The following is a 15,665-nucleotide window of genomic DNA, read 5'->3' as shown; positions in this document are numbered from 1 at the left end:
TTGGTTAAGCCATCGCTGCAACTCTGAGTCCAGGGCACTTAGGCCGAGTCCTTTTCAATTCAAATGCCCTAGCTTACAAAAATCCAAAGCACTTTCTCTGCTTTTCTGTTGTACCATCCCTCCACTGAAGACAAAATGCTGCTGATTGAATCTTGGAGAAAAGAAAGAGGCATTAGGAAGGGTGGGGAAGAAACCTCAGTTATTATATATTATCCCACCTCATCTCTAACGATAGTTTGACTTTCCCAGAATGTTCATTCTTTCGTCATTAATCTGGAAGCCCAAACCAAACCACACTTTAAATGTCATTCACTTTGCCATTCAGTACGGGAATCTGGAACATCTCTGAATGCCTCCTGATGGGGAACTCATGTTCTTTTTAAGTGCAGAATGTTTAATAACCTTGATAGATAGTCCCCCTCTTTTTCTAGTATACACTTGGAAAAATCTATACCAAATATTAATAATAGTAATATCTAAGTGATGGACTTATCAGGGATTTTTAGTTTCTATTTTGACTCAACTTCATTTTCTAAATTTTCTATAATAACTGTGAATCTTTTGAAGGAGTCTAGTCTATTTTCATAACTCTAATTCGTCATATGGAGGTGAAATTTGTCTCTGGGCCAATTCCAGGAACTGGATTTACTAGAGGAAAATAGACTTTTTCTTCCATATCATGGCTTTTTGCTTTCAGTCATCGTGGCTTCCCTAATTGTTCTTTTTTCCAAACCAAAACACCATCAGTCCCTGCCCTGTGTCACTGAGGAGCCTGTCACTCTGCTTCACACATTCACCCTGGAGCCTCTATTTGTGCAGCCTCTCAGAGTCAAGGCACTGTGAGAAACATCTAAAGCTTGTTTTTCCTCAGAAAGTAAAATTAAGTGTGGACGAATGAATGCTGACACCCAAACTACAAGTGATTCTCTTTCAGCTATTCTGGGACCTTTTAAATAAGGAAACAATTTTCTGGAAAACTGCTGAAGATTTGATAGATGCCCTTAGCGAAATAGCTGTTCTCTTCACCTATGTGAAAAGAAATTAAAAAAAAAAAAAAAAGAGGTTGATGAATCCTGACTTTGCATATTGATAGTATTCCTTTTAGTTTTATCTAACATCACAAGGCAAATATTTAAGTTCTGTATTTTCCACTAATGTCTTATAATTAGGTGCCTTATTCTGCTTGGCCTAATTAATGCTGACCCACGCACACCCCCAATGTTCTATATAAAACGTTACTAGTGTTTTAACTGCCTTATTGGACAAATTCCAAGTAAAGAATAATAAACAGTCTTATATTTTTTTTTTTCTTTTCTAAAAATACTCCCAACATGTAATACATTCCCTAGCCTTTCTCCCCTAAATCCAGGGCAGTGTCTTCCCAGGATGGTGATATTATCCATGGTTATTGGTAGATCAACAGAGCTCAGGGAATAAAAATTAAGACTTCTTTTACTGCGGACAAGGTCAAATCTGAATGGCTAAAACCATTTTAAAGCTTAAGAGAAAACAGCTAAGGGAAACAATAGCTGAAACTCTCAACCAATCTCACAAATAGTGCGTTTCTTTTCACAGTGAGAAGTGAATGCTCTCAGAAGTTTAAAACACTGTGTGATTCTGGAGAAAAAGACAATATGTATTCATTTGGTTTTTCTTCCACCTGAACATCCTTCTCATCCCTATAAATATATCCTTGGGTGTGAGTTAGGTGATTAAAAAATCAAAATATGTCACCCAAGACTTGTGCCAACTTTCTGACTCACTTCTCTTCCACGTCTGCCTCAGGCCTCAGGCCTCAACATTAAGAAACCCCTTGATTTCAAACCCCAAATTCTTGAATCTTAGTTATTTGTGGAAAGAATATCTATCTCCCAGAGTAATAAAGATCTGCATCTTCATCTAGGTGCTACTGCCGCTTAACTACATGGTGTTGATCAAATTATTCAATCTTTCTCAGGCTCCTTTTGTCCATCTGAACATTTTCCTTCCCATCTGAAAAAGAAAAAAAATGGGAAGATTCCTAATGTTTATTAAAGTTATCATGATTTAAACAGCAAAGTACTAGCTAAGAATACACACAGAAATCATCCACAGAGTAAAAATACCAGGTGTGTGTGTCTGTGAGTTGTAGGAAGGTAGCATCACAAATCAATGGAGAATGGAAATTTATTCAAGAAATGTGGTTGGGGGAATCAGCTAGCTTTTGAAGAAAAAGAAGATTGAGATTACCATCACATTTCAAACAGTAAAATATACTGAGATGAATTAGAGGATATGAAATGAAATCATTTTTTAAAGTTAGGAAAAAATATTAATGACATTTATCTGATTTATTTAAATGGATGAATTTTATAATAACAAAAACAATGATAGAAATTCCAAAAGAAAGAGTGCTAGATGTGACCACACAAAATTTAAATAAACAAAATTAAGGAAAAAAAGAATTGGGAGAATATAAGTACAACAAAAGTAATGAAGTATTATGCATCTTAATACATAAAAAACTCACAAATCTATATGTACAAGGATGTTCATTGTAGCATTGTCTGTAACAGCAAAAAATTAGAAGCAACCTAAAAGTCCATCAGCAGGGGAATGGTTAAATAAATTATTTCCATATTATGAAATGTAACAACATTTTTTTTAAAGGGTGAGGTATTTTTATATGTACTGACTTGGAAAGATTCCCATGATATATAGTTAAGGGGAAATAAAGCAAATTGTACCATATTATGTACTTTTTTAAAAAGAAAAAATATATATATAGATAGATAGGTAGATGGATAGATAGAAAAGCATCCAGAAGGAACACCCATCTGTTAATTAGAGTTATCATGAAGGAGTTTGACTAGAAAGCCAGAGTATTTTACCTTTTTATTCTACATACTCCTGATTAGCACACTGTTAAAGACTATGTGTTAGTTTTGTTATACAAAATAAGTAAGTGGATTAAGTAAACAAATAAAATGATATGCTCTCAATAGGAAAAAGGCAGGTGATATGAACAATTGTTCACAGAAGAAAAAATCCACATGGCTGTTCTTTTCTTAACTTCTTCCCCATTACCTAACTTAAAAGAATCCTAAATTCAAACGACAATCATTTTTCACCTATCAAGTTAGCAATTATTTTAAAAAGAATAAAACCAAGTGATAATAATGCTAACAGGACTATGGGTTGTCATGTTACGTATCCCACGTTATCATATTTTAAGAAAAGAGAACCAATATCTTAATCTAGCACAAGTTCTCGAAGTGTGGTCCCGGGACCAGTTGTATCATCTCTAGGAACTTGTGACAAATGCATATTCTCAAGTCCTTCTCCAGAGGTGCTGAACCAAAAATCTGAAGGTGAAGTTCAGCAAACTTGTGTTTCATATGGTTTCCAAATTACTCTCATGAATGGTAAAGTTTCAGAACCATCGATCTAATTGTTACATTTCTACTATTTTACCCTGAGGCAGGGTTTCTCAACAGCAACACTATTGACATTTTGGGCTGGATAAATTCTTTGTTTGGGGGACTGTCCTGTGCATTGTAGAATGTTTAGCAGCATCCTTTGCCTGTACCCACTAGATACCATAGCAACTCAACTCCCCCACCCCGCCCAGTCATGACAATCAGAAATGTCTCCAGACATTGCAAATGCCTAATAGGGGGAGTGGGAGTGGGTAGTTGCCCCATTTGGAAACCACTGCCTAAAGAAATACTCCAAAATGTGGAGAAAGAGTACAAAAAGATTTTTTAATACATCAATTTCACTTATACTAAGAAATCATAGGGTACAGCCCATTCTGTCCCATATAAGATAATGAGTAAAAAATATATACTACTTATATAAAACATGGGAATTGCTCATGATAGAAGTGAAAAACGGTGAATACAAAATTATATAGAAAGTATTTTCTTGAATATGCATGTAAATAAATTACTTATACATTTATATTAAATGCTGGCAGTGTTATTCTCTTGCTCAAAACCCAAGGTTGAATTCCCATCACTGTTAGATTTAAGTCCTAAATCCTTACCAAGGCCCATGAGTCCGCCCACAGCATCTCCTACCTTCTCTGCCTCACTCTCCTCTTCTCTATTCCTAGAACCACCCAGCCCAACTTCACCACTGGAGCTTTCTACCTACTTTTCCCTGCCTGGCGTTTTCCTTCCCTTGGTGTGTGCACATAAGCTGCTCTCTGCCCTAGCGTCCCTTCCTTAGAAAGAACTCCTGAGCACCTTGTCTGCCACATGTGCACTTTCCACCTCTCTACACAGTGGAATAATCTAGGGGCTGTATTATCTACAGCCAGCCAGGCTCCACTCATTCTTGGTAAAGAAGAATCTCTGGGGATGGATTCTAGGCCAGGAGAAACTTTTAAAAGGCTCCCAGGGTCAGTGGAAGAACCACCACTTCTCTTAGTTTTTCTTGAAGTACCTCAGTGCCTGAAATCACACCGTATACTGATTAGTGTATTGTTCGTTGTCTGGTTCCCCCACTAGATTGTATGCTGCATATGGGCAGGGATTTTGTTTTACTCACTGCACCATCCTCAACATCCAGAACAGCGTCAGGCACCTAGCAGGTGTTGAGTAATAGCAGGTCTACTGAGTAACAGATTTTTATGAATGAATAATGGGTACCTTGAGTTACTGTTCACAGTTGCTGGTGTGGTTTTTTCTTTACTATACTTTACTAAATTTTCAAATGCTAATAGAATGTATTACTTTATAATCATAACAAAAGAAATTAAAGCTGATTTTTAAGTCTACCTTTGAAAATTGTGATATATTTGAAGCACAGTGATTAATACATAAAGGATATTCAACAAATAGTGACTACTGTTAGTGTTCCTTTTGATATTATCTACTATGTAAGGGCTTTGGCTATGATATCCCATTTTATCCATGGTTGTTATCACCTTATAGAATACATATTCCAACCAGAAATAAGCCATTTTGAAGTCTATGGGCTAGTCACCTTTTTTTATTTTATCACTCCTCCTATCTTATTGTTCTGAATATTGCTTTAAAGATACATTAGACTCTCCCTGTAATGGCCAATCAATATAAATATGAAACAAGTGAATAACTGAAAATGTTTCAGTCTTTTGCAGTGAAATCAATGCAAAGAGGGTACTCAATAAATGCAAAGAATAAGGCCATGTTACCTGTGAATGTGCGACTGCCATATAAAGTACCTTTTCCATGATGTGCTTTGAAAGAATTACATACACGTAGCTTTAAAGATAATTTAAAAGCAAAAATGTCAGAATATAGCAGTAATTGCTTTTTAGGAGGATAGTTTTTTGCTTACTTTGGAAAACAATAATATGATATTTAAGTATAAAATTGAAGACTTTACAATTAGTTTAAATCAATTAATTTATAAATTTGCATATAAAAAATGACTGAATCACCAGTGAATCACTGCCTTGAAATACATTAGTATTAAATGCAAAAACATTTCTGAATGCTCTTCTGCTTTTGCAATATTTGAAAAATTTTCTAACATACAGCCATGACTTTAAGGGAGAAGGTAGAATTCCTGCTAAGTCCCCAATCTTTAAAAAAAAAATAAAAAGGCCAGTGTAGACAGCAGTATAGTTTGTGCAAATTGAGAGTAGGCAAGCATATGGTTAGCATGGAACCCCCCCCCCAAAGTAGTTATAGCACATAGGAAACATAAGTTGAGCACATTGAAAATTTATTCTATATTTAACAGCCTCTCTTCACTGAAATGGTCAAAGTCACAATTAACATTTCACATACAGTGGATGAGCTGTATTTTGCAAGTGTGACCTGATGGCAAAAGTACATTTACCACCGCACTTTCCCCATTCAAGTTAAACCATCCTAAAGTTATGTCTGTTGGAAAATCACAGCAATCCAGAGATAGGGAAGGGAATATTTTTAGTACACCTCCAATAACCTGAGGCTTGTTCTGCAGGCAATTATGTGGCTTTCGACTTGCTTTGCAAGTCACTATGGTAACAGCAAAGCACAAACTTAAAAGGAAGTTTGCATCCGTATATCTGTTTGGAGCTGGACTATTATTAAATGCTTTGGTCTTCTTAATTCAGCATTAATTTTTAGTTTTATAGTAAATCTCTCTTTCATTTTGAATCATTTGGCTGTTGTTTTAAGCAACTAAAAAATTCCTTTGAGTTAGCAATTCAGCTCACTTTTGGAAAAACTTACCCAGCATAAGGCTCTGAGGATTTTTTTTGGCCTGGGGTCCAGCATCTATAGCTCTGGATTATAGATTGTTTCTAAAATAATCTAAAATTGATGGATCATTGCTCCGTCCATTTGGGCCCAACAAAAAGTAGCTCTGGTATTTCTTTTCCTTCTTATGCTGTAAACTGTATATCACCTTTTTGATCTCTTGCCAGAAAAATGAATTCTTACCCACTTCAAGATTTTATAAACTTGAATTTACTTAGCGGTATAAGAGTTTCTTTTAAAATGAACACATATCAAGTGCTATTTTGTGAAGAAATTCATAAAATCATAATTATTTTTGTCAGGCTATTTTAAACTAAGCAGTGTTAATAAATAGCCTTTTTCAAAAGAGTTGCAGTTTGGGGTATTTTTCCTATTAGTCAAGCATTCACAGGCACTAAACTTTGAGCTCTTCTTGTGGCTGCAAATCACGTATCTTTGCTATAAGGATTTCTTGGGAGTAATCTAATGGTGAGTAAACAAACATGTAGAAGAATTTCCAAATATTGATCTAAGATCTAAATGTTTTTGCACCTTCTTACCATCCATCAATTTACTGTATGGTAATCTCTCAACCATGTCTCTGCTCTCACCTTTCTCATTCAGATGTGGTCTTTTGCCTTTTGGCCTTTGTTTTGTCCTAAAAAGGGAGCTTCTTTCATTTCTTTGCTGAAAACAGGTTAAATTGTAGCTCAAAATTTACAACACTGTCATGGAGTTTAAGGCCAGATGAAATCTAAGCCCTACCAGAGGGGTGGAACTTGCCAGAAATGACCACAATCTGACCTCTTTGAATTAGCTGCTATGGAGTTCTGAAGCCTGGGTGGCATAGGAGGGTAAAATCCATAATGTTTCAGACTTAGTAGATCCTTAGCAAAGCACACTAGAAGTAACATTTCTTAATGTATGCTGTTTATTGTCTCTCAAGAAAGAGGATCCACAACGTGCAAGTAAGTTAGGGAGCACAAGAGTTACACAAAGATGAACAGGGTTAGTTTTCTGCAGGACTTGTCAGAGCCTTTATTATGCTATTGTGCATTGTAAATTTCCAAGAAAGAAAAATGGCATATAATTTTCTCCAAAACTTTCTTACTCCAGATTGCTATTTTTGTGAAGTATGTCACAGAGATGGTGTTTTGCAGAACTCACTTTAGTGAAAGCTGTCTTGGAAGTACTGCCAAACCCATAGTAAAAATGTATTTGGTTTCTGAATCAGATCCTCCCCTCCAATAATACAACTCAACTGCATTTTAAACTACTGGAAGTACAACTTAACTGTTTTTGAGAGTTTTCCATCTTACATACTAGATTGCATTTTTTTCCATGCAGGGCTTTTATTTCTTTCGATAGCCTCTATTTCTCCTCTACATATGTTTTACTAGTTGAAGCCTTCAGAAATAATGACACTTGCAATGCCCAGATAGTCCCCATAGTGAGAGTGGAAATTATGACACCCATTGATCTGAGGTAAAAAACTGAGATTTGAATAATTTCGTAGGATTGTATTCTAGCTGTATTTTGACATTGTGGTTGACTACTTATGTGGTCCTAAATCAACCACTTAACTATTTAAGAGTCTGTTGAGGTACAGCGTAAGTAAGTTCACATTTGAATAGTGAAGTCTATAACAGCATGAATACATCCATAACAGCATGAATACATTTTCCAGACATCCCCAGTTTGGGAGCCTTCTTTGCTAGAAATATCTATCACCACTCTTTACTATAAAGGGGTATAATCTAATGTGAATGTTGATGTGAGAATATTTTTGTCTATCTACATGAATCATATAGTTCGGTAGTTGGTGACTTCCACCCCAAAATAGTCTTCACCCTCAGCATTTTCTAACCTAAAAATTGATTTCTCAATATACCAACTACTGGTTGGTTGATATTCAGAACATAAATTGCCAATGAAATACATACACACACACACACACACACAAGCACACGTTTTGTAACAGAGAATAGGCAAGAAAGCATGCATTCTGTATAATACATATCCACATTTTCTTAACATTCTTTCTTAACTACATTTGATTTTTCTAAAAGTTATTGCAAGTAACTTAATTTTCCCAACTTGGAAAAAATTCCAAGCTGCTAAGAAAATTTAACCTGCAGTAATGCAAATATAACAAGAATACAACACTAAGTGTTATTTGGTAAAATCTACATGTAACAAGATTACTTGAAAGCACCCATTAGTTAAAACTGGTTTTATTAAAGTCACATGGAGAATGTGAAGAGAAATGGACACAAATAACACAGGTTGAAATGGCATGAATGTTCCACATTTACACACGCAGAAGAGCTCAAAGTGAACACTTGTCCATGGGAAATTTAGGAAACCGATGACTTGGCAGAAATCCATTACAGGAGTCCTCTCCCATGATCCACTGGCCAAGAGCGAATCCTTTCCCAGAGGGGGCTCTGACAGCCCGCTGTAGCCTCCTACTCTTCACTCCATTGAAACTCAGCCTTGCTTTCCTCTAGATTTGGTCCTGCTCTGGATTCTCAGATCAGGACTTTTGCTGAGCAGGAAAAATATAAAGAACACTGGGAAAATTAAAAAATAATCTAGTCCCATTTCAGCCTTCTTTTTCTCCTCTCACAGCTCGAGTCCCACCAGCTATATCTTTCCTGTATGCCCTGGAGACCCCACCAGTCACGCCAGTTCCTCCAGATAGCCTAGACCTCTTCCCGCTTCTACCCCCATAATCTCCAATAATGACAGCCACAACTGTCCCTTCCAATAATCAGCTTTTGGACGTCCCTTGATTTCTAGCGTCACCTTGAGTTTGACACAATTCTGGTTCCCGCTATACCCCAAATCTCATTGTTCCTGCTATTGACTGAAATTATAGCCATTATTAACTAGGAAACTATATCTCCCATCATCAATCTGTCTTGAGGTCACCCCTTTCTCCTTTCAGTCTCCCTGGACTCCAGGTCCTAATGTTCTTCTTCTCCCCTGTTGGCCCTATATCAGCCATTCACCTTCATACTTAAATAGGCTTTTGCTTTTTTTTTTTTTTTTTTTTTTTTTTTTTTGCGGTACGCGGGCCTCTCACTGTTGTGGCCTCTCCCGTTGCGGAACACAAGCTCCGGACGCGCAGGCCCAGCGGCCGTGGCTCACGGGCCCAGCAGCTCCGCGGCATGTGGGATCTTCCCAGACCGGGGCACGAACCCGCGTTCCCCGCATCGGCAGGCGGACTCTCAACCACTGCGCCACCAGGGAAGCCCTAGACTTTTGCTTTTAATTTTACCTTCTTCATGCCCCATGCCTTCTGAGCCCTGTTCTCTGATAGATAATTCTTATCAGCCTAGACCTTTGCTACCTATGGGTAATGTTTTTAAAGCAACTTTTACCTAATAGTTAATTAATTGATCACTTATGTTATCTCTCTCCATATTTGTTTAACAAAATTTTAAATTATTATTGTGGCATAGTCAATGAATGAGTTAGCATCCCAAAAAGGTATTACTTTAAATCCAAAAGAGAAAAACTGTCTTCCTTCACAATGGATCATACAAGTGATTTTTATATTCAAGAGGTCTGGGAGAGGCTCAAGAGAGACTTTAAGCCAAGGTGAATAGGTGTATTAAAGAGAAGCAAAGCCCCACTCCATTTGTGCCTACTCCAGGTTAGGAGAGTGTTTTAAAATCATTCTACAGACTTTTGGTAAATGTAGTAGCAAAGTGGCACAGTTTCTTACATTCCAAAGGAAACTCTAAACTTGAAGTCTCTGATAACTCACTGATACTTTAAATGTGAGAATCCCTTCCAGAAACGTAGTATTGCCAACATTACGCACAGGTACAAATGCTTTCCATTTGAAGGAGAAGAAAAGTGAAAATGGGAGGCAGAATATCTTGAATATTCAGTCCAAGTTTAAGAGTAATTTTCCCCACAATAAATCCATTGTAACCAGGCTGTCAATCACAATGCTACTGTGAGGAATAAAACTCCAGACCCCCTTATGGAAGGACCAATAACCATGTGGAAGATGGTAGAGTGACATGACAGCCCAGTTATTAAGCATAGGAGCCATAACACACCCCAGGGCAATGATGTTTCCACGGGAGCTGCAACCCACCTGCCTGGGTCTGAGCCTCAGCTCTGTGTGATATCACGCACTTTGCCGCTCTTGGCCTCAGTCTTCTCGTTTGTCAAAAGGGCTTAAATAATAGATACTACCTCATGGGATTGTTATGAAGTTAAATGAGACCCCAAAATTGCTTAGAATAAAATCAACTATATTTCAATTTAAAAATCAAATTAAATAAAAAATAAATAATAGGGACTTCCCTGGCGGTCCAGTGGTTAGGACTCTGCACTTCCACTATGGAATAGGAGTGCGGGTTTGATCCCTGGTCAGGGAACTAAGATCCCGCATGCCTCTGCGGCCAATAAATAAATAAAATTGCTTAGAATAATACTTGATTTTGCTTGATTACTACTGATATTGATCAGGTCAATGACATCTTGCTGACATCTTGTGGGGAGTCACAAACTGAAGGCTTTGGCCCTTCTCAGTCTCTTTCAGGAGAGAGAAGGCATGGGCTCTTGGTCACCGAAATGGTATGTCAGAGATCTGGGTTTGTGGAGAGATGGAAAGAGAGCAAGTCTTCCTTCCTCCTGCCTCCTCTGAGTGGGAACTAGGTAGGCCCAAACAGACCAAACACAGAGTCCGCTAGAGCTCAACCAGTGCCCCAGTGGGCTCTGAGACTGGATGCCCCACTGCCTTGCAGTAAAGTATTCTTTTGCCCCACTTTATTCTCTGAGCTTATATTTCCCTTGGGTCGGTGTTCTGCAGGAATGCAGAGTACAGTATTTCTTAGCACCCTGTCCTTCCATGTGCTCTCCCTATTTCCCTAACGTCACTAAAACCTAATTTTAATATAAAACCAAGGGGGTTCTAATGGTGAGAATAAGCATTATTTTTTTTAATTTTAAAGTCTCAATTGATAGGAGGGGGCTTTATTTTCTTTTTAAGAGTCCCGTGTTGAAGCAGGCAAGACATTACCAGTAATAAAACCACATCCTAATGTTTCATTGGTATTCCAGCTCTCCACAGTCCTCACATAAGCAAACATTTCTTTGATTCCAGTGGGACTCTTCTCCTGTGCAAATGCTACAGTCTTCTGCATTTTATTGAGATGTGAGCTAAATTGAGTAAAATGGGTGGGGACACTTAGAATTTTGTTATACACCTAAATGTCCCAGAACCTACCCTCTCTACAAAACATATTGCAATTAGCATTTGTCAGGAATACTTTACTCATGCTAATCACTAAAAACTTAATTATTTTTTTGGTCTTTCCATCATGAATTATGTATCTATTGTTCTATTTTTTGTGTGTTTGGCTTCTTATATATTCTGTGCATGTTTCCTCCATTGACTATAATCACTTCACAGGTTGAATCTTGTTAACTCTCCACAGTAATTTTTCTCATTTTTGCTAATTTATTCATTCATTCATTCCACAAACATTTATTAAGCACCCACAATGGCCAGGTATTATGGGGATAGAATCCTTCCCCCAAAAGTCATAGGTTCTATTTCCATACAGTAAGCACACAGAGTAGAAGATTAAATAATGCTGTGGTCTAGTAGTATTTCTGGAACCTGAATTTTTTTTTTTTTTTTTTTTTTTTTTGCTTGTGTTGCATTCTGTGTTTTTCCAAAGCCAATCACTGCCCTTATTCTCCTTCTTTAAGTTGAAATTTAATGAAGAAAAAGGATTCAAGAGCACAGAACTTTATAATTCAAAAGTAGCCACAATTTTATTCAAACTCCAATGGGTCTTTTTTTTCTCTCTCTCTCCATAGGATAGTGGCCGAGGCATCCAAGAACCTCATGTCCACACAAAGCCTAGGGATTGTATTTGGACCCACCCTTCTGCGAGCTGAAAACGAGACAGGGAACATGGCGGTGCACATGGTGTACCAGAACCAGATCGCCGAGCTCATGCTGAGCGAGTACAGTAAGATCTTTGGCTCGGAGGAAGACTGACAGACAAGACGAGTTACTGAGTATGTTCACATCTGTCTCGAGGCCTCATATTTTTACGTTTCTGTAAACATATTTCTGAAATATTTTTTTCCATTCAAGTGACAGATGCCTCATTTTGTAAAAACTTAATGATGATTTTGTGTTTAAGTTCCAAACATTTGAATAAAATAGTTGACAGTATTTGCCTATATGTGTTCTACATTAACCCCTTCAGTGTTGTGCATTCCAGCACTTCTAGGCATACATTATGCATGCCCCATGCTATAGAATATTGTTCAGAGGACAGCATATATCCAAAACTAGCGTTAATTTGACTCCCGGGCATTGGATGTGTGGTTGTGTATGTGCAGACATGTGAGTGAGTGTGAGTGTGAGTGTGATTGAGAGTGTGGGTATGTGTCCACACAGGTGAGCCTCTTCACTACCCTGGCTGCCTCAGGCCTCTGCCCATACGCCCACGGGTACACGAGTAGAACCAAAAGACGGGAGAAGGCAGAAATGAATACTTTTTAAATAGAACAAAGGAAATCAGGATCTCAACCAAAATAGACATATTTCCTCTTTCAAGAACCTTTTCGTTAAGCGTAAATCTAGTCCAGCTATCCTTGGCGCTAGATGCTGAAATTTACAAATACATGTTGAATGGCATTTTTTCTGAAGAAAAATGGCAGTTCAAAACATTTGCCATTGGATATGTTTTGTTTTGTTTTGTTTTTGCGGTACGCAGGGGCCTCTCACTGTTGTGGCCTCTCCCATTGCAGAGCACAAGCTCCGGACGCGCTGGCTCAGCGGCCATGGCTCACGGTCCCAGCCGCTCCACGGCATGTGGGATCCTCCCGGACCGGGGCACGAACCCGTGTCCCCTGCATCGGCAGGCGGACTCTCAACCACTGCGCCACAAGGGAAGCCCTGGATATGTTTTTTTACATATACTATTTGCAGTCCCATAAACATACTGTCTTATAAATTAGAAGCAAAATTAGTGCCCTGCAATTTTGATCTTTATATTATACAGGAATTGCATGACTGTTCATTTTTAATGTTAACGTCCATTTTGAATCTTCATCAGACTGTATATCTTCCTTTTCCCTGGCTATGTCATTTTATGTAGAATTTTTATTATGCTTCTGAGGATGCTTTATTGGTGAATTACATTAAATCCATCTAGAAAGAACTTTTTTAAAAAAGGCTTTTTTTCCATATGCCCTAAGGATTACTTGACTGGACTTGGATTGCTTTATCCATTTGATGGTTAATTTCAGTTGTCATGGATAAACAAAAGGGTAACTGTCTAGAATATATCAAACATTGTTTTATTTTGAAAACTGTGTTCTAGCTGAACACATCTCATAGCCGGTTTTGTGAAATTATTCTGCTGATATAAATGTAGACTTATGTTTGACAGCTTTTTAATCAAATTCAAATGGAATAAATAAAGCTAATCCAGTGCGATAAAGAGTAAGTCTAGTTATCGATTTGTTCATAAAATGAAAAATAAAGCGTGTAAATAAAACACGTGAAGCACGGATCCAAGAGCAAACACTTAGAGCAGTAAGGAGCTCAGAGGCCTGGGCTGTCTGCGTGGGTGGGGTATACAGTGGAGGGAGAGCGGCTGCTCGAGAGACAGCCAGACGTGCACAGCTCCAGCATCCACGGAGCTGCCTGAGGAAGGAGAGGTTTCCCTTACCCCTGTTGAATGTCTTCATTTTGGCAATGGTGCCAGTAAGTTGGCTGATGGCCAAGAACACAAGCGACCACAATAAATGCTGAAGTGTGGTTTCATGGAGTGGGACATATACAAATACCACAAAGCCAAGGAAAGTCACATGAGGCAGAACCCCATGATCTAAAGTTGCTGGTAGCAATGAGCTAACAGACTTGCAGCTTTAAGCTCTTCTTTTATTCAAAGTTGTGCTTGTGCCTTTCAGAAAAACATGGAGACATGAAACAAGAGTTTCTGGCATTCAAGTCCTCCTCATTTCCATGACATTTCATATTCTTAATTAGGTCTTCTCCAAGGCTTTCATTGCTTCTTAGTAGTCCGAGTGTTAAACTCTTATCCCTTCCCGTGTCCATCTTTAAAGTAATTCTGGGAGCAACAGCCAGAGAGAAGAAGCGCTAGCAGCCACAGAGACGTGGCACTACCTTCTCTGAGCAGGGACTCACAGCCCCTTGCCTCTGCTGCCTTCCAGATTTATGATCTTCAAAAGCAGCAGCTTCTTGATTTCCAATCTGATGGGATTTAGCCTTATTCAAACCCCAGCTGTGTCCTGTCCCTGCCCGCTAAGGGCATTTAATCAAAGACTGTGTTTCCTCTCTGGAAGAAGACCGTTCCAAGGTGCTGAGCCAAAGCGCCCATCACAGGATCTGACTTATACACACTAAAGGCATAAAAAAGTTTACGCCGGAAGGTCATTAGCTTCCATAACATCTCAGGGACAACGATGATGCTCATTATCCACTGTTCCAAGTTTAAAAGCCAAGATTGTAGGTATACTAGGTTGCCTCGCTGAGGGGTTAGATTTTATAAAACTGATCAACATTCTCCATCAAGAAGACATTTAAAGACAATGAGCATTTCTTAATCACCTTATCTGATCCAGGTGCAAGTCTAGGCTCCGCTGATCGAATACAAACTAAGGCAAATGTTACTACACTAGGCAGTTTCACAGTCCGGTAAGGAAAACAATCACCTAAGGATTAGTTACAGTTCAGTACCAGATCAGGCGCTCAGCCCTCTTAGTGACCATGTAGCCCCAGGGTTTAGCACCTCGACACAGAGATGCTCAAAAAGTATTTTTTCCAGTTTTATCCATAAGAAAGTATCTTTGAATGGGTGAATGAGCAGAAGCTGGTACAGAGGTGTTAAAGTTCAGTGGTTGACAAAGAACCAAAAAACAGATTGTGCCTGGGAGAGTCAGGTGAAGCTCCACTAGGAAGGTAACCCTTTCAATCTGGCCTTGACCCATGAGTAAAACTAACCAAAGAAAAATGTAGAAGACACACTAGGGAGCAGGAATGGCATGAACAGAGTCGTGAAAGACCTAACCCCTCCAAGGAAAAGTAAGAAGCTCATGTGAAGCACACGCCTGGCAATTTTGGAGAATAGAGTTGGAGTCAGATACAGGACGTGATAAAATATTTAGATTTTATCCTGCAGGCAAAAGAGATCCAATGGAGGTTGTAAAATGAGAAACTTTGTTTCTTAGAAAGAGAATCTCTAAATTCACCAGTGGGCAGAAGAAAACAAGGTACTTGCAGGACACTGGCATTTTCTCGTGTGTGGCCTTATATGTGTGTGTGTACAGCTTTTAACGTTTTCTAGGAGTGCAAGAGATAATCTTGTAGTCTTAGAAGCATTTATATATTATGATGAATAAATATTTTAAAGAAATCATAACCTTAACATAATGGAAGTCCAAAGCAGTCTGCCT

General features: G+C 38.4%; 1 protein-coding gene across 2 annotated transcripts in view; it reads left to right on the top strand.

Moving 5' to 3' along the window:
- Positions 1 to 12,411, top strand: part of ARHGAP15 (Rho GTPase activating protein 15) — a 621,340-nt gene extending 608,929 nt beyond the window's left edge. For both annotated transcript variants that reach the window (XM_019925524.3, XM_019925523.2), the window contains exon 14: positions 12,048 to 12,411. In XM_019925524.3, coding sequence (XP_019781083.2) covers positions 12,048 to 12,231 — 184 coding nt within the window. In that variant the 3' untranslated portion in view covers positions 12,232 to 12,411. The remainder of the gene's footprint in view (positions 1 to 12,047) is intronic.
- Positions 12,412 to 15,665: the final 3,254 nt, after the last annotated feature.

The sequence above is a fragment of the Tursiops truncatus genome, chromosome 7, assembly GCF_011762595.2.
Source record: "Tursiops truncatus isolate mTurTru1 chromosome 7, mTurTru1.mat.Y, whole genome shotgun sequence".
NCBI classification, from domain to species: domain Eukaryota; kingdom Metazoa; phylum Chordata; class Mammalia; order Artiodactyla; family Delphinidae; genus Tursiops; species Tursiops truncatus.
Note: the sequence above shows the minus strand (reverse complement) of the source record. Positions and strands in the feature narration are given on the sequence as shown.